At 43.7% G+C, this 20,312-nt stretch overlaps 1 protein-coding gene across 15 annotated transcripts in view; it reads right to left on the bottom strand.

The window, feature by feature from the left end:
- The window catches only part of TRIM2 (tripartite motif containing 2), a 169,709-nt gene that overhangs the window by 24,238 nt on the left and 125,159 nt on the right, over nucleotides 1–20,312 (bottom strand). For 14 of the 15 annotated variants that reach the window (XM_072773684.1, XM_072773685.1, XM_072773681.1 and 11 more), the window contains 3 exons: nucleotides 14,297–14,448; nucleotides 12,957–13,137; nucleotides 11,331–12,054 (listed from right to left, as the gene is read on the bottom strand). In XM_072773684.1, the coding sequence (XP_072629785.1) occupies nucleotides 11,331–12,054; nucleotides 12,957–13,137; nucleotides 14,297–14,448 (1,057 nt within the window). Of the gene's footprint in view, nucleotides 1–11,330; nucleotides 12,055–12,956; nucleotides 13,138–14,296; nucleotides 14,449–20,312 lie in introns of those variants that run through there. The other variant, XR_012006154.1, reaches the window with a different exon arrangement.

Genomic DNA, 20,312 nt, shown 5'->3' with positions numbered 1-20,312 from the left:
ACTTGATCCCCGGACTCAGGATCACACCCTGAGCCAAAGGCAGATGCTCAACCACTGAGCCACCCAGGTGTCCCTGCTTATATATTTTTGAAAGAGCTAGATGGAGTGGGCACTGCCGTTTTAAATTTTACATTTGTTTTTAAAAATATTTCTCTTGGGGATCCCTGGGTGGCTTAGCGGTTTAGTGCCTGCCTTTGGCCTGGAGCACAATCCTGGAGTCCCGGGATCCAGTCCCACATCGGGCTCCCGGCATGGAGCCTGCTTCTCCCTCCTCCTGTGTCTCTGCCTCTCCCTTTCTCTGTGTCTATCATAAATAAATAAATAAATAAATAAATAAATAAATAAATAAATAAATAAATAAATAAATAAATAAATAAATAAAAATAAATAAATAAATAAATAAATAAATAAATAAATAAATAATAAATATTTTTTAAAAATTTCTCTTTAATTCATATGGCCTAGTATTCCAAATAGCTGGGGTTGGCATGATGGATAATACGGATTCTTTATTTTATTTATTTATTCATGAAAGACACAGAGAGAGAAAGGCAGAGACACAGGCAGAGGGAGAAGAAGCAGGCTCCATGCAGGGAGTCCAACGTGGGACTTGATCCCGGGTCTCCAGGACCACGACCTGAGCTGAAGGCGGCGCTAAACTGCTGAGCCACCCGGGCTGCCCCAATAACATTGATTCTTATAAGCATCTTTCATCTTGTCAGAAATTACGGACTGTCATTTTTCTGAAATTCTAGGAGTTTTTAAGCATAGCAGGATCACAGTATTACTCCTGAAGATCAAAAGAAACCACCAGCATGTTCCTGAGGGGCAGCTAATGCTATCTTCACTAACAGTTAAACTACAAAAAACTTCATGGTGAGTAATAATGTGGAACTATATAGCATATTATCATTATGTTGGGGCAGCCCTGGTGGCTCAGCGGTTTAGCACCGCCTTCAGCCCAGGGTGTGATCCTGGAGACCTGGGATCGAGTCCCGTGTTGGGCTCCCTGCATGGAGCCTGCTTCTCCCTCTGCCTGTGTCTCTGTCCCTCTCTCTCTGTGTGTCTCTCATGAATAAATAAATTCTTTAAAAAAAATTATTATGCTGAAATGCCCCCAATCCAGGTGTTTATAAAGGGTCTTGGGAACAAGATAAAATAAATAGAAATTCCAGAAGTTAGAAATAATGTGGGATCATGCTCTTCAAGATTTTTTGCATAGTCTATTTAGACCACAGAAAAGTGCCCCCCTCCCCCAAGATTCTACTATATAATGAAAACTGGTTCTTTCAAAATGAATATAAATGTAATATAAACATACATAGTACTCATAAAATCTTTTCCTGACTACTTTGATGTACAAGATTTCATTTGGTGGTTATGTTTTGGCTAGTAAAATGAGTAACACCAGTCTTAAAAAGTAATTATAAACAACTTGGCAACAATTCCATAAGATAATTAAACTGGTTTTTCCCAGATGTTAAAGTAGCCAATGAAGCATAAAATGAATTTTTAAGCCAATAGCTTCTCATCTGTGCTCCTCCTGGCCACCTCCACCCATGCCTCTAGGAAGATTACAGATGGCAAGTCCCTGGACTGAAATAGGAGATCGAGAACTGCAAACTTCCTCCCACCCCTACTCCAACTTAATATGAAAATTAATGCTAAATAAATCTAGATACTTCAAATGAGATAATGCAAAAGGATGAAATTGGGCAAAATAAGGATCTAAAACAGGATCTTCAAACAAGTAGGTGCTTAACAAATGTTTGTTGAATGAGTGAGTGCCCGGATGAACTATTAATGACTGAGTAAATTATACCCCAGGTTACATCATGAAAAAAAGAAATATTTAGTAATATTTACAGCACTTTCATAATATATTCTCTCATGCACTCCCTGTAACAACCCCATGAGTTAGGATAAATATTACTGTTCCATCTTATATATAAGAAAATGAAACTAGGTATCCCTGGGTGGCGCAGCGGTTTGGCGCCTGCCTTTGGCCCAGGGCGCGATCCTGGAGATCCGGGATCGAATCCCACGTCGGGCTCCCAGTGCATGGAGCCTGCTTCTCCCTCTGCCTGTGTCTCTGCCTCTCTCTCTCTCTCTCTCTGTGTGACTATCATAAATAAATAAAAATTAAAAAAAAAAAGAAAAGAAAAGAAAATGAAACTAGACACAGGACAAAAGTAGTAAAGACAGAGAAAAGAATAAAACCCACTTCTCTTGCTCTTTTACGTAATGTTTTTTCTAATACACATTCTTTTTTTTAAATTTTAAGTAATCCCTACACCCAACGTGGGGCTCGAACTCATGACCCAAAGATCAAGAATTATATGCTTTACTGATTGAGCCAGCAGCCCCTGCTTCTTTTATTTTTTAAGATTAACTTTTTAAAAAGATTTTATTTATTTGACAGAGCATGCACAAGCAGGGGGAGTAGCAGGTAGAGGGTGAAGAAGAAGCAGCCTCCCCACTGAGCATAGAGCCTGATGTAAGGCTAGATCCCAGAATCCTGGGATCACGACCTGAGCTGAAGGCAGACAGACACTTAACTGACAGAGCCATCCAAGTGCCCATTTTTATTATTTTAGAGAGAGCAACAGAGAGACAGAGCAAATGGTGGTCCTGGTGGTGGGGAACAGAGGAAAGGGAAAGAGAATCCTTTTATTTTTTAAGATTTTATTATTTATTCATGAGAGAGACAGAAAGAGAGAAGCAGAGACAACAGGCAGAGGGAGAAGCAGGCTCCATGCCGGGAGCCTGACGTGGGACTCGATCTCGGGTCTCCAGGATCACACCCTGGGCTGAAGGTGGTGCTAAACCGCTGAGACACCGGGGATACCCAGGAGAGAGAATTGTAAGCAGATTCCCCGCTAAGTGCAGAGCCCTATGCAGGCCTTGATCTCACAACCCTGAGATCAAGACCTGATCTGAAATCAAGAATCAGACGCTCAACCGACTGAGCCACCCTGGTGCCCAGGCACCCCAGTTTCTAATTAGACTTTAGAATACCAGGTTTCTGAGGTGAAGATAATTACCTTTGGGCTTATATGGATCATGCTTTCTCTATAAAACCCATAGGAACTCCATCCCCATCCCTTATCACATGGTATTTGAACTGTTTCTCACTAAACTGTGAGTTCTCCGTGGGCAAGGGCAACATCTGTCCCGTTTGCTGCTGCACCCCTTAACACAGCACAGTGCCTAGCACTCAGGAAATATCAGTGACATCTTTTCCCACTGAAATGCAAGAAGAGTTCCTGAGGATGAGATTCTCAAAGGGGTGGTGCCAGGGTTCCTACGATGACCTGAGATGCCACCTTAGCATGATCTCTCTCCTCAGAGATTTTAGGGTGGGAAGGTGGTGGTTTGCAGAGGTAAGGCAGGGGAGAAATAGCATACCTTCCTATGCAGTCTCTGAGCTCATGCTAAGTGATTTTATACTTATAAGAAAGCACATCGCTCTAGAGTACAAGTGAGTGTTTCATTCACTGCTTCTCACCGGCACATTAAGGTATGGTGTATGAATTACATAATTTGAAACCATTCAACTGTGTTTCTTTCACTCCCTCCCACATCTCCTGGCTTCCCCTTTGTTCAATGACTTTCTTTAGTAGCTGACAAAACCAGCTCAGGGCTTCTAGTCAGCAAACTCTGACGGCGCAGGGAAAAATAATCCCCGTGTTTCATCAACAGATGCTCTAAGCTACCTCTCTAAACTCATTCAGGATTGTTTTCCAGCACAGTATCGGAGTTAACACAATAACTCATTCACAGTGGGCATATAATTAAGTTTTTAGGCGTGGGAGGTATCAAATAGCTCAACTTTGGAAAACCACAGCAGTTAAAAGACATTTAAGATGAAGAGGAATCGTGCAATTAAAAAGGCAGGGGCATCAGAGGCGCAGATGGCTGGGGTCGTGCCCTGGCTCTCTGAGGTGCCCCTGGTCCGGTTCCTTTGGTGGCAGGGATGATGACACAGTGCCCTGGTAATTTAACTCTTGTGGGGCAGGAGCTGTGGGAGGAGCTTTATTTGTAGCCTTTGCCCACTTCTGAGGTGTAAATGTGCCCATCACAGTGGATTTCCAGCTACCAACAGGGAAGTCACCAAATATAGAGTTAGGAGGTGGTGTGCACACAGGCATGCGCCACGTTATGATGTGGTAGGTATACTGCGCTGTGGGGGCACTGGAAACTGGAAGTGCCGTTCTTGCAAAGCATCATCTGTTGTAACCCAGCCATTCAGGGTCTCTGCAAACTGTTCAATTTCAGTTTCAAAACTGCCAGGCTGCTCTCTGTAAGATGATTCAAAAATTCCTGAACATATTCTGGTAGAGTGGAATAATCCTCACAACCATCTTCATAGGATTCTGTATAATTAGAATAATAACCTGGTGGATAAAACTCAGGAGCATTTGCAGACAGCTTAGACATTAATACAGGAGCTAGCTATCCCTACCAAGGATTTTAAGTAAGATGACACAAAGAAATGGACTGCACAATGCCTGACTTCCAGAACACTTAGTCCTTCCTCCTGCTTCTGTTCCCCATCCTTTCCCCCTTGAACCACGCTGAAGCTAATGATTTAAAGTAACTTCTCTATACTTTTTGCTCCCAAATTGATCTCGAGCCATGACTTCTTTGCTGAGCTCCAAATCTATACTCTAAACTGCCTATGGTACACCTCAGCCTGGCTGATCGAAACTGAACTATACTCTCCTTCCTCTGACTGTCCTGACCTTGGTTGATAAGGGTAAATAGTAACAATAGCCAACATTTGCTGGGCCCTTACCATGTGCCTGTACTGTTTGAATACATTTTACATATATTATTTTAATCCTCACCATATCAAGTAGGTGGCAGAGTTTTGTTTTGTTTTGTTTTAATAAATGTGCCAATTCAGCACCATTTATTTTATTTGGGAAAGAGAGAGCAAGCGCGCGTGCACCTGCAGGCTCATGAGCAGGGGGGAAGGACGGAGGGAGAGGGAGAAGCCGACTCCCCACTGAGCAGGGAGCCCAATGTGGGACTCCATCTCAGGACCCTGGGATCATGACCTGAGCTGAAGGCAAAGGCTCATCAGCCAACTGAGTCACCCAGGTACCCATCAAGTATGTGTTAATACCATCCCCCCAAAAAAAATACCATCCCCATTTTACAGATATAGGAACTGAGGCACAAGAGGTTAAATAACCTCCCCTAAATCATATAGCTAATAAATAGGCTGGAATTTAAATGAGGCAGTCAGTCTTTTCAGTTCTTGACTATGTTCTCCACTACTTAGGTTATCACTTCCATACTATGACTATGAATAAAATATTAATTAGCATTACCTACTTTGCTTCTCTAAAATGTACTGCAAGTTATGCAGTGCTAGACTCTACCAGCACTCATCCTTAGAGCATTCAAATCAAACAGCAAGAAATTCAGTTTGGTCACTGAGCCCTGCTCTCTCCTTCCTGAGCATTTCTCAATCTGCCATTTCCCCTCCACTGCATCGCTACACTCTTAATCCTGGCCCTTGCATTAGCTCCTGCAGTAGGGGTGCAGCTCCCTGATTGCTGAGTAGATCCCCCCTAGAACGCCTCCAGGCTGTAGGGCAATAATAGCTTAGGAAGCCACTATACTACATCACATGGTTCAGTGCCTTCCCATCACCCCCATGGCTTACAAGATGCAGATCCCTGGCCCTCCCCAGAGGCTGAGAGACACAGGTACAGAGACCAAGTCCAAGCTCCTTATCAAAGACACATAACCTTTTCTCTGCTTCTATTTGAAGCTCCAGGATGATGGAGTCACTACTTAACTACTCAGTTTCTCACCTCCATGCCTTTGGACCTGCTCTCCCTTCAGCTAAAATACCCTTTCCTCCCGTCCATCTGATGTTTCTCTTTAAAGCCATCTTAGATTTAGATGCTATATTTGGGAACTTTCCATGACCCCCTGCCACCCCAACTTCTGTGTCTTGATTCAAACTGAAGGTACATTTTGTACATGTCTGTTTCCTATGGACTGTTGCCTCCTCTAGTCAGAATCTTATCCCTCTTTATACCACAAGTCAAGTATCTGGCACATAGTAAGTATTCAAACAGCAGCGTTCCATCTAACGTGGGGGCTGGATAATTGGTGAGGAGGGTGAAAATGTGAGTCAAATTGACCCCTGAAAATCCCTTATGTTACCCAAAAAGGGATAATTCAGTTTCGTGAATACACAAAATCAACACATTATTTACGGTTGCTGAATGAACCCTTACACATGTATTATGAAAACTTTGTATCTTGAAGCACAAATTCATTGCCTTGAGAGCAGCTCAGTTATGTGTGAGAACAGTTAAGGGAACAGCAGAATCATTGTTATGCTGGTGTAGCTGAATTTCAGTGAATTTTGGATCTCACATGACAGGCTTCAATATATACACAAAGGGACTGCTAAAATTATGCAGGTTTTTTATAACGTTTTATAAAGATGTATTTTAATTTCATTTTTTAAAAGACTTATTTTAGAGAGAGAGTGTGCATGAGTGAAGTGAGGGGCAGAGGGAGAGGGAGAGCAGCAGACTTTCCGCTAAGCACGGAGCCCAAAGCAGGGCTCTAGTCCTTGACCCCGAGATCTTGACCTGAGCCCAAGCCAAGAATCATATGCTTAACTGACTGAGCCACCCAGGCACCCCAAATGGTGCATGTTCTATTACCATGCATCTAAAAGCCGAATTGTACAGAGAAACTTAAAAGTTCTAAAACAAAGACATAACTATAAAAAAAAATCTTGAACTCTTCTAATTGTTAATGTAAACTCTACCTGCTGTAGCCAGTAGTACAGACGTTTCTCCGAAGGTCAGCACAGTTTGCCTGACATTGCCTGGCACGGTTCCAGGCATGGGAATTCATGTGAATGACTGGCCCTGAGCTTTAGTGTGTTGTTGCCCAGTCTGTGTGTCTCTGGACCTCAGTGCTGGGACCTGATGGTGGTGAGAGGGAAGTTAAATCATGCAGTAGGTCACAACTGGATGCTATTCGAATGGGCAAAGTATTTACCCAAAGTATTCTTTGATGTACTGTTGGGGATTATAAACGATTAAAGACATCATCCTTGACCTCAGGCAATCCGTGATCTTATTGGGAAATAAGGCCAAAGCAAAAACAGCAATTATCACAGTGGATACTAAAGGAGAAGTTGGTACTTGGGAGAAAGATTAAAATGGGGGAGGAATTCAGAGATAAGGTGCCCGGTGTGGAGGCACAGCGGATGCTGAGGGAGCAGTGGGCTCCTACGCTGAGCTCCTACGCTGGTCTGTCCCGTCTCATCACCAGCCAGTGCCCTCTCCACTTTCCAATCCTCTGACCTACGCTCCCCTGCATCTTCTCACAGGATGTGTTGTTCAGAGCCGTCAATCATGTTCACTCCTCTTCTCCCTTTCTTCCTTGCGTTGGTCCAACTGGAATGCTGCTTCCACCTGTCAAGCTAGATAAGTCCTCCTCTTTGTTCGTGTCCTGCTTTTAATTCTTTCTCAGTTCTCAGCTCCCTCACCTAACCCGTGCTATTAAATGTAGATGCCGCTTTTAGGCAAAGAGGCTTGAGCCATGGAATGCAGGAAGGGCCACAGCGACCACCTGGCTGAATACAGACAGGCCTATCAGTGACCTAACTCAAAATATCCACAGGCCCTAACTGACCAATGGGCTACTTGCAACTAGGCACAGTTCCCAAAAAAGGGAAGAGTCCATACATCCCCATACCTCCTCACCTTTCCTCTTTAAAAACAACTCCCACCCACTACCTCAGTCTCTCCTCTACTGGTCCACCCACCACTCCCTTGTGTGGGGTTCAATAAACTTCTTTGTTCTACCTCAGGTGAATTCTTTTACCTCCTGCGCCATTGCCATCGCCATCGCCATCGGGCTTCCACTCAATCGCTGCCCATATTTGGGAGCCCCACCCAATGGAGAGACAGCCCATTTAGGCACCACATTAGAGTCAGGTGGTCATCCATCTGTCGCCCCAAACTGTAAGCTCTTTGAGGGAGGAGATCTCATTTCTTTTATCTCTACATTCCCATCACCTGGCATAGCGCCTAGCAGGCACTACATGCTGCCGAAATGCTTTCTGAGCCAAATTATTGCATAATGACTAGGTCTGGATTAAAACATAAAGTTAAAGAGAAACAGGCCTGTAAGACCTGCCTTTCTTTCTGGCCCTACGTATATGAGGTGCTTAACATCTGTTATGGGCTGAACTGTCAAAATTCATCTGTTGAAGTCACCACCTCCAGTACCTCAGAATATAACTATATTTGGAGAAAAGACCTTAAAAGAAGTGATTAAGTTAAAATAAGGCCATTAGGGTAAGGCCCTAATCTCTTCTTACAAGAGAAAAAAAACACCAGGGTATGCACTCACAGAGACACAACCATACAAGGTCAAAGGAGCAAGAAAACAACTATCTAGAAGACGAAAGAGGAAACCAACTCTAGCACCACCTTGACCTTGGACTTTCGGCCTCTGAAATTATGAGAAAATAAATTTTCTTTGTTTAAGCCACCCAGTCTATGGTATTTTGTTATAGCAGCCCTAGCAAATTGAGACAGCATCTTTACTTCCTGAATAAACTCATAGTGTCATATGCCAGGCACCGTTCTAAGCTTTGTATAGATGTTTAAACATTTAAACACCTCACCACCAATGCCAATGAATCATCAAGGAACTCTCAACAGGTAAGAGGGAAGAAGAGTATGCCTCCTTCTCTGGTGGGAGCTGGGGATTCAAAATCAGTATTATGGGGGAAAACTCCCTAAGAGGTATGTCAGGTGAGAATCACAGGCGGTGATAGAGCCTAAAATTAATAATAATGGGAAAATAACAGCTACCAATAATTGAGCATTGGATTCAGAAAAGGTGAGTTGTCCAGCTGCTAAGGAGATTTAGAATTCAGACCCAGATCCTTGCCTTTCTCCACCTGGCACACTGCCCGGAGGAGACTGGGATCACTTGGCTGGGGCAGGGGGTGGGGGGAAAAGGCTGAGCAGGAGACAGAGCTTGTTCTCAATGCAGAAGATCAGTGGGGAATGGAAAGGACATTTTTTTAGAAGAAAAGGTAGGGAAATTCTAAGGACCTTCGTTGCATGTGCAAAACTAATAGTTCTGGTTTATCTGGCTCCTCCAACACATCAGGCATTAAGCTTAAACTCACAACAGTTCTGAGAAGCAGATATTTTTGTATTCTCATTTTATGCACGTGGAAACTGGGGCTCAGAAGTAGAGAGATATGCCTGAAGTTCAAGTTAAGTGGCAGAACCGGAGCGGCAAACCCTGGAGGCTCCCAATCCTACACCCTCCCCATCTCATCTGCTTTGGCAGGCGTGCCTCCCACTTCTGCACTCACGCTGCACAAATGGCCAGTGAATGAAGGAGGGCCTCTAGGCTGTGAACTGACAAGTTACATACCCTGCCATGGCCTTTACAATATTCAGCCTAAAGTACTAACACAGAGCAGCTTCTGCCCAAGAAGGTTCCAAGGAGTTTTCATTTCTCAAGATGTTCCACGGAAAAAGTTCTCTGCTCAGAAAAGCTTTGTGGAAGTGCTGCCTGATATCCTTCTCCTGCCTTGGACACTTAACAGTACATCCTGGCCGATTCTAGAGGTTCTGTGGTGGGCAGCCCGGGTGGCCCAGCAGTTTAGCGCACCTTCAGCCCAGGCCCTGATCCTGGAGACCTGGGATCGAGTCCCACCACTGGCTCCCTGCATGGAGCCTACTTCTCCCTCTGCCTGTGTTTCTGCCTCTCTCTCTCTCTCTCTCTGTGTCTCTCATAAATAAATAAAATCTTTAAAAAAAATAAATAAAGGTTCTGTGGTTTAAAAAAAGTCTGTTTCCTTCACGGAGGTCTCCCCATTCTATTTGAACCCCAGACTCCCTGACACAGTTCATACACTGCCCAGCACCCTTTTAGAGATGCTACAACGCAGGACTTAAGAGGCAGAAAGACAAGCAGGATGGAAGTACTTTTGGAAACATTAACTAATATGCAGGCTTTTTTCTTAAGAATCACAAAGTCTCTTGACATTTACATTTAGTTTGCTTTCTACTGAGAATAAACAGTTAACAAAAAAATCAGAGGCAACAAAGCAGACAAGGGAATCTGAGATTTGCATTCTCCAATCTATTGGCTCATCCTAAACCGTCTTGCTTCCGCCCCAACCACATTCCTTTTTCTTGGGGGGGGGGGGGGTCTTTTTTATTTTTATTAATGTATTTTTCGTGTTTTCTTTTTATTGGAGTTCGATTTGCCAACGTATAGCGTAACACCCAGTGCTCATCCCATCAAGTGCCCCCCTCAGTGCCTGTCACCCAGTCACCCAACCCCATTCCATTCTCCCGATTCGCAGTCACCCTGCCCTCTTTAGAGCTGCTCTCCAGCTCCACACACCTGCAAGTGACCACGACTTGCACTGCACCGTGTCCCCCAGCCCCAGCCCTCACAGCGCAGAGGAGGTGACGGGGAGGCGTCAGACCCTCCGCTACTGCGAAGCCCGAGCCGACAGATTTCAGAGAAACAACGGGGGGCAGGGGGGAAGGGGATCTGACCAAAGGATCGTCGACCTTTAGTGACCCTGAAGACGCTCCCGTAATGGGAGGGGGGCGGGGTGGGCTGGGGGGTGAGACTGCCAACATGTCCTGTAAGATTTCCGGATTGCGAGTGCTGTGAGTTTTCTATTTATCCTTTTGGTTATTTTCGGTTTTTAGTTTTCTGCAACCAACATGCAGCACTTGTGTTAGGAGGGGGGGGGAGGAGGAGCAAGGATAGAAAAGGGGGAGGAGAGAAGAAACAAGGAGGGGAACGGGGGCTGGGGGAGGGGGAGGAGCAGAGGGGGAGGGGCAGAGGGGGAGGGGCAGAGGGGGGAGGGTTGAGGCGAGGTGGGGAGGACAGAAAGGGGGAAAGAGGAGGGCGAGGGAGGGGATGGAGACCAGGGCTGGGAGGGAGGTCTTCTGGGGAGGAGGAGGAGGACACAGGCACGGGGGATGGGAAGAGGGATGAGGAGAGAGGAGGGGGGAGGAAAGGGGGAACACAGAAAGGGGGAACTCTCCGGAGGAGACGGCACAGTTCACCTAACGAAAGGCAGCCGTGCCTCCCAACGCCCTGAAGTCCCAGCCCCGACCCGCGAGGTTCCCGGCGCCACGACTTTCCCAGGGCCCCCAGCCCCCAGCCCCCCCCGCCCCCCCAGGTCCCCGCCCCCCGGCCTCCCAGCTCTCCGTCCCCTCCCCGCCCCCAGCTCCCCCCGCCCCAGCCCCAGCGCCTTCCCCGCGGCGGCGCGCCGTCCTTGTCCTCACCCACTCGGAAGATGAGGTCGTCCTCGATGGGGTTCTCTTTCCGCTTCCCGGTGCTGTACATGCTCGCGGGCCTCTTGACCGCCTTCTGCTTGACGTGGCCGCTGCCCGGGGACTTGACGCGCCGCTTGACGCCCTCGGCGGTGGGGGACACGTCGGCCGAGCGGATCACCTTCAGCTTGAACGGGCTGCCCCGGATGTGCTGGTCGTAGAGCCGCAGGGACAGGGTGAAGTCCCCTTCCTTCTGCACCGTGTACAGGAACTCGTAGGTGCCGTTCTTGTTGTCGAGGATCTCCCCGTCCGCCACGCTGCCGTCGGGCGTGCTCAGCTCGGCCGTGAGGTAGGCGTTGCCCGTCTTGCACAGCTCGCCGTCCTTGTCCTTGGTCGTTATGGTGACGGACATGGGCTGCCCGATGATGGTCTGCCGCAGCCCCTCGCCCGTGGCCACCGTCTCGGAGGCGACGGCGTTGGTGGTCAGGATCGTCCCGAGGTTGTGGATGGACTTCTTGAGGCCTTCGGTCTCCACGATGAAGTCCAGCTGGTCGTTCTCTCGCGGGTGCAGCGGGAAGTCCTGGTCCGCCAGCTCGTTCAGCTTCTCGCTCATCTGCTTCTTCACCAGCAGCACCTCCGTCTCCGTGCCGTGGTTGAGGGCCTGCGCGGTGAAGTTGCTGCAGCTCTTTATACTCTCCTGGCCCTCGAGCAGCGTATCCAGCTGCGACTGAAGGACCTGCGGGGACGGTACGGGGACGGGGCGGGACGCGGAGCCGGGTGAGCGCGGCGGGGGGCGGGGGGCGGGGGGCGGGGGGGGGGGCAGCGCGCTCGGTCCGGCCCGCTGGACGGTGCGCGCAGGCGCACTGCGCTCCGCGGGCCCCGGCCGCCCGCCGCACCTGCCCACGCCCGCCGCGCCCTGCGCCACGAGCCCGCTCCTAGTGCCTGACTCTGAACTGCCTTCCCGGTACCTTCCCTTTCCCTTCCGCCTCGCCCACACTCTCCCACACACACAACCCCTGGGTCCTGCGTTCCTGATGGGGGGAGCTGAAACGTCACCACCGGGAGCCTGGGAAACAAACCGCTATGCCCGGCATCTTAAGTATTCGCTATTCAGCATCTCTCCACAAAGTCCCCACTTCCCCTGCTGCCACCTAAAGGGACAGAAAACCAGACAAATGAAAACTCTCCCTCCACATCCGAATACTAGAAGCTTTAGATCCCTTGCTTTTGTGATGGGACACGTGAAAAGCTGCAGCCAGGGTTCACTTTGAAGTTGACTAACAGGTTGGTGTGGAAGAGGGAGCAATTAAGAGACTATTAGACATTCTAGCTAAGGAAGGAAAAATAATCCAGCTTAACCCTAAATCCTGAAAGCATTACTTTATATTCAATCTTGCCCTGTGTCACATTATAAATTGGTACTTTCCGGCAAAAATCATAGGCCTTTGCTTAAGAGAGGAAGGGGAAAAGAGCTGGCTGTGCCATTAAAGGAAAACTACTGTTTACTATGCCACAGTGACACTTTAAGGACCCATCTGAATCCCTTTGCTGTTATGAGAACACAATAAGCTCATGCAGGGAAGTGCCCGGGGTATCCTGTCTCTTACAGGTTATCTAGAAGCACGGCTGGGCTCTTACTTTATGTTTGAGGCCATAGTTGACTTCCAGTTCCATAAGCAGCACACTTTTGCGCACATTTAGAGTCTTCTGGAGCTCATCAAATGTAGAGTGGATGTCATCCACAATGCTGGCCTTTTGGTTGGTTAACTGATGAATGATTTCTGAGATGAACTGAAGAGCAGAATCGATTTCTGGGAGCCTGGAGAACAGTCATTAAAGATTATTTAACATCAACCCAGAAATAGTAAAACATCTATCTAAACACTATGTTTTGTCAAAAAAACATTTTCTCTGCCTTTCATCATCTTTAAAAAGTAATGACTAAAGAACAGAATGAGTAAGACATGACATAATTACAGCCTTTGAGAGGAGAGACTTTGAGGGTCCACGTCTACTTCATCTAATCGATCATCTGATTTTAATAATTGATGGTACAAAGCCTGGAGGCTCTCTGAACACCACAGCTTCTCCTTATTCTGAAGCAAGCCTTCTCAAACTTGACCCTATATTATAGGCCACATGCTTCTTTGTTACAGGGGACTATCCTGTGTGTTGTAGGCTGTTTGACAGCATCCTGTCCTCTGCCAGATGCCAACAGCACCCCACACACAGCTGTGACAACAAACTCTCCTCCAGGCATTGCCAAATGTCTCCTGGGGGTATACCTGCCCACAATTGAGAACCACTGTTCTAAGTATATAGTTGTATCTTTTCACCTAATCATATGAACTACTTATCCAAACCCAGAGTTTTCCTGGGAATGTTTTGCAAGCTTCCAAGTTCCTTTAAATATTATAGAATAACCACACTTTTCTCACTACAACTATCAGTGATAAGATTTATTTTCAACTGCTTGTGTATTTCCTATTTGGTCTTTCTCATGTATGACACAGCTGCTCTATTCCCCCATCTCCATGCCAAAGAGAAAGCCTGGAAGCAGGGAAACATAAAGATAATTGAGCAATCGCTGGTCAGTACCCTTTTGCTGGGCTCAAACAGAGACGAGCCAGTGACTGTCAACACAGTGGTCCTGTGTATGTCAAGAAGCGCAGCTAAGTAAAGCTCCTCAGAGAGCCTGGTTTCAGGGCACAAATTTCAGAGATCGGCGAGCATTCTCCTCAAGTGTATTTTATTCATTTAATCATCCTGAGGTACTAAAAAAACGCCACTGCTCTTAACAGAAGGTAGTTGAGATGTTACCAAGAAGCAACGGATGACCCTTACCACTCACTTGTTAGGACTACAGACCCCCAATCAAAGGAGAATTTACTCAGCGTGAACTTCTTATCCAACTGAGAGGAGATCCGGAGGCCAAGCGTGAGGCACAGCCGGTGGGGAGTCTAGGGCGGTGTGCGCACCTTTTGTTGACGGCGTCCAGCTGGACCTGGAGTGAGGCCTTGTGTTGCTCTACCACGTCCTTGAGGGGGACCGTGGGGTGTTCTGCATGCTCCCCCTCCGTGCACTCCCGGCACATGGCGGTCTCACAAGACTGGCAGTAAAAGTCCATCACCTGCAGGTAACACAAAAACAATCCCAGGTTCCATACCACTAATCGACGCTTCCTATGCACTAGGCCCTGGGTAGGCATTCTGTCCCTTAATTCTCGTGGCCTTCCCAGGATGGAGGCAGGATGTCCAGTGGCACAGAAGAAAAGGAAGGATAAACTGTTAGGCGCCAGGTCACCAACGGAGGTGGGTCAGACTCCAAAGCTGCTGCTGTCATCACAAAACCAGCTTTTCTGTGGCTCCTGCCCTAAAACAGAACAGGTTGGGGCTGTGATGCTTAAACTTTCCCATCTTAGGACAGTCTTCCACTCTTTATAAATTATTGAGAACTCCAAAGTACTTCTATTTATGTGAATTGTATCTATAGATATTTCTATTAAAAATTGAAACAAAAATGTTAAGTATTTACTAAGTTATTTAAAAGCAATAATAAGCCCATTAAATGTTAACATGAATAATACAGTTCACAAAAGAGAACGATATTTTGCAAAGCAAAAAATTTTGTGAAAAGAATGGCATTATTTTCCATGTTGAAAATCTTCTTCAGTGTCTAGCTTTATGGAGGAGAGCTGCATTCTCCTATCTGCTGCTGCATTCAATCTGTTATGATAGCACACATCATACTATCTCTGGAAAACTGCACTGTACACTTTTGAGGGAATGAGAGTGAAAAAGGCATATGATGTCTTAACAGTATTATAAATATAGTTTTGATCTTGTGGACTGCCCTCTCCCTAAAGGGTCTTGGGACCCATGAGGGTTCCTGGACCACACTTCGAGAACTGATACTCCTTCTACAAGAGATAAGCTGTACTGAGCTATTTGTATCCTGCCCTCTACCACTTAGGTAACCTCACTGTGTCTCATGTTTCCCTCTGTCAAATAGAGACAGTAATAGTAACCTATTTCATAGGGCTGCTAGGAGAATTCAGGAGGTTAATATGCATGAAGAACTCAGATGACGTTTGGTACTGGCATCATGGAGCGGCAAAAATGATGAGATGATGGTGTCATCTGCTTACATGAAAATAAAGCCACCTTATTCTGATAATGATGAATTGTCAGTAAAAATATAACATAAAGCCTGAAAGTCAGTTTCCCAGTGAAAGCGTTTGTTCCCCTATTCTCTCAGCTGAAAATAACTTCTTCTAATTTTGAATTCACAAAGTACTCCTTGGAGGGATCTTTTTTTTTGAAGTATAACACACACAGAAAATGGCATAAATCTTACTAAAGATTTGTGGATTTTCACAAATTGAATGCTCCCACCAAATCACTTTTATTTATCCCCTATTTTATGAAATATTCATAAGATTTTCAGTTCGTGAACACAGGAACTATCTTTCCCAGAGCGTAGGTAATTGCTTGCACAAAGTAAGTATTCAAAAACTGCTCAACAAATGAACTGTATGCTATGAGTCTCATTTTAGAGTCAAAGGCACAAATAGATTAAAATTAAAAGGGTGGAAAAAGATATTCCATGCAAATAGTAATCAAAAGAGAACAGGAGTGGGTTGCTTGGGTGGCTCAGTCGGTTAAGCCTCAGACTCTTGATTTCAGCTCAGGTCATGATCTCAGGGTTATGAGATGGAGCCCTGGATTGGTGAGCTCTGTGCTAGGTGTGGAGCCTGCTTAGAATTCTCTCTCTCCCTTTCCTTTTGCCCCTCCCTGCCCCCATCTTTTAAAAAATACAGAAAAAAAACCCCCAAGAAGTAGAGAAAGAGAACTGGCTATTTTAGTATCAGACAAAGTAGACTTTAAGACAAAAGTTGTTACAACAGATAAAGAAGGACATTATATAATTATTAGATGATAAATTCATCAAGAAGATATAACAATCAGAAACAAGTATGTACCCAACAACAGAGCTCTAAAATAGATGAAGCAAAAACTGACAGAATTAAAGGGAGAAATGAACAGTTCAACAATAGCTGGAGATTTCAATACTCCACTTTCATTAGTGATAGAACACTTAGATGGAAGATCAAAAAGAAATAAAATTTTAAACACTATAAACCAACTAAGCCTAACAGACCTATATAGAACACTCTATTCAATAACAAAATACACATTTTTGTCAAGTACACATGGAACGTTCTCCAGAAGAGACCATATATTGGGTCACAAAAGTCTGGATAAATTTAAAAAGTCATACAAGTATCTTCTCTGGCCACAATAGAATTAAATTAAAAATCTGTAACGGAAGGAAATCTGGAAAATTAAATGACTTACTCTTGAACAATGAGTTAAAGAAGAAATAACAAGGGAAATTAGAATATACTTTGAGATGAGTAAAAATGAAAACCCAATATACCAAAACTTATGAGAGCACTCAGTGCAGAATTTTAGCTGTAAATGCCTACTTTAAAAAGATCTCAAATCAATAGTCTAAGTTTCAACCTTAAGGAACTAGAAAAAGAACAAATTAAAACCAAACCAAGAAGAAAATAATAAAGATGAAAGTGAAGATAAAATAGAAACACAGCAGAGAGAATCAATGAACCAAAAGCTGGTTATTTGTAAAAATCAGCAATATTGACAAACAGGATATTAGGGATAGCTGTATGCCAACGAACTGAGTAACAGACAAAATTAACAAATTCTTGTGCAGCCCTGGTGGCTCAGCGGTTTAGCGCCCCCTTCAGCTTGGGGTGTAATTTTGGAGACCTGGGATCAAGTCCCATGTCAGGCTTCCTGCAAGGAGCCTGCTTCTCCCTCTCCCTGTCTCTCTCCCTGTCTCTCTCTCTCTCTCTCTGTCTCTCTGTCATGAATATTTTTTTTAAAAATGAACAAATTCCTAGAAACACACAAACTACCAAAACTGATCCAAAGAAGAAACTGAAATTCTGAATAGACTTATAATAGGAAATTGAATCAGTATTCAAAAAACTTTCAACAAAGAAAAGCCCAGGGCCAGAAGGCTTCACAGATGAATTCTAACAAACATTTAAAAAATTAACAGCAATCCTTCCAATATACCCTATTTTCTATTCAAAAAATAGAAGAGGAAAAAAAAAATAGAAGAGGAGGAAACATATCCTAACTCATTCAATTAGGTCAGCAACCCCCAACACCAAAGTCAAAGACCTAACAAAAAAGAAAAGTTCATATCCCTTATGAATATATAGATGCAAAAAATCCTTAGCAAAATACTAGTAAACTGAATCAAGCTGCATATTAAAAGGATTATATAGTATGCCAAGTGGAGTTTCTCCCAGAACTGCAAAGGTGGTTCACATACAAAAATGAATATGTTTAATAGACCACATTAATAGAATAATGGGAGGGGGAATCCACATGGTCATCTTAATTGATAGAGAAAAAACATTTGACACTATCCAACACCATTTCATGATAGAAACACTTATCAAACTAGAAATAGAAGATTCCTCAACTTCATTAGAGGTGCCTACAAAAATCCTACAGCTAACATCATACCTAATGATGACCCATTATAAGTGTAAGATAAAGTATAAGACAAAGATGTCCACTCTTGTCATTTCTATTCAGCAATGTACTAAAAGTTCTAGCCAGGGCATTTAGGCAAGAAAAAGCAATAATATGCATACAATTTGGAAAGGAAGAAGTAAGAATTTCTCTATTCAGAGATGATACAATCTTTTATATAGAAAACCCTAAAGAATACACCCCCCCACACACACACAAAACTATTAACAAATGAATTCAGCAAACTTGTAGGACACCAGATCAACAAACAAAAATCAGTTGTATTTCTATACACTAGCAATGAACAATCCAAAAATGAAATCAAGAAAACAATTCCATTTATACTAGCATGAAAAAGAAGAGAAAATACTTAATAAATTTAACCAAGAAAGTATAAGACTTGTACAATGAAAGCCACAAAACACTGTTGAAATTATTAAGGAATACCTAAATAATGGAAATTAATGGAAAGATAGCCCATGCTCATGAATTGGAAGACTTAATATTGTTAAGATAGCAACATTCCTAAAATTGATATCAATTTTGATTCACTGAAATATCTATCAAAATCCAAACATCCTTTTTCACAAGAGTGAAAAAGCTGTTCCTAAAATTCAGATGGAATCACATGGGACACTGAATAGCCAGAAAAATCTTGGAGAAAAAAAAAATTGGAAGATTCAGACTTCCCAATTTCAAAACCAAGCTAGAGTAATCAAAACGCTATGTTAATGGCATAACGATAGACATTCAGAACAATGGAATAGAATTGTGAGTCCAGAAATAAAACTATACATTTATGGTCAACTGATTCTTGACAAGGGTGCCAAGACCACACAATGAAGAAAAAAATAGTCTTTTCTTTCTTTTTTGCAATAGTCTTTTCAACAAATGATGCAAAGACAACTGGATATCCATGTATAAAAGAATGAAGTAGAACTTTTAACCTGGTTCTATATACAAAAATTATCTCAGAGTAGATTAATGGCCTAAACATAAAAATTAAAACTATAAAACGCCTAGAAAAAAATAGGAGTAAATCTTTACAACCTTTGATTTAGCAATGGCTTCTTAGATATGAACCAACAGCACAAGCAACAACAACAAAAAATTGATAAATTGTACTTCTTCAAAATAAAATCTTATGCACCAAGGGCACTACCAAGATACACCATCAAGAAAGTGAAGAGAGGAGCACCTGGCTGGCTCAGTCAGTAGAGCATGTGACAGTCCATCTTGGGCTTGTGAGTTTGAGCTCCATCTTGGGTGCAGAGATTGCTTATAAATAAAAGTTTTTAAAAAAGTAAAGTGAAAAGAATAGGAAAAAACATTTGCTAGCTATATATATGATAAGGATGAAGTATCCAGACCATATAAAGAATCCTTACAACTCAAGAACCCAACTCAAAAATTGACAAAGGACTTGAATTGACATTTCTCCGAAGAATATATACAAATGGCCAATTTGCATCCAGAAAATGCTCAACATTATTAGCCACTAAGGAAATCCAAATCAAAACCACAATGAGACACTGGGTGTTATACTATATGTTGGCAAACTGAATTTAAATAAAAACAAATAAATACATAAAAAATAAATAAATTACATAGATTAGATAAAGAAACAAACAAATAAATAATAAACAAACAAATAAATAAATACCACAATGAAATACTCCACACCAATTAGGGAGGCTCGACTCAAAAAGTCAGTTAATAACACGTGTTAGTGAAAATGTGGAAAAATCAGAACTCTCATGCTTTGCTGGCGGGAATGTAAAATGCTGCAGTCACTGTGAAAACAGTTTGGTGGCTCCTCAAAAGTTAAGTACAGAATTATCATGTGACCCAGGAATTCTCCCAGGTACACACCCAAGAGAACTGAAAACATACATCGACACAAAAACTTGTACATGAATGTTCACAGCATCATTCAGAATAGCCCCCAAATGGGAACAATCCGAATATCCAACAATTGATGAATGGACAAATTGTGGTATATCCAGCTGATGGAATACTATTTATCTGTAAAAAAAAAAAAAAAAAAAAATGCACAAAGTTCTACTATTTGCTGTAATATAGATGAACTTTGAAAACATGCTAAGTGATAGAAGCCAGACTCAAAGGGCACATAATTTGTGACTGATTTATATCAAATGTCTATAATGGATAAATCTGTAGAGGTGGAATCCAGGCTGGTGGTTGCCAGGGATTAGGGTAACGGAGAATGGGGAGTGGCATGATGAGAAAGTTCTGGAAATAATGGTGCTATTCGCACAATCTCTTGAATATACTCAAAACCACTGAATTGTATACTTTACTTTTAAATATATATATAGGGATCCCTGGGTGGCGCAGCGGTTTGGCGCCTGCCTTTGGCCCGGGGCGTGATCCTGGAGACCCGGGATCGAATCCCACGTCG

This window comes from Canis lupus, chromosome 13 (assembly GCF_048164855.1).
Source record: "Canis lupus baileyi chromosome 13, mCanLup2.hap1, whole genome shotgun sequence".
NCBI lineage: Eukaryota > Metazoa > Chordata > Mammalia > Carnivora > Canidae > Canis > Canis lupus.
The sequence above is the reverse complement of the archived record's forward strand: the minus strand, read 5'-3'. Positions and strand labels throughout refer to the sequence as shown.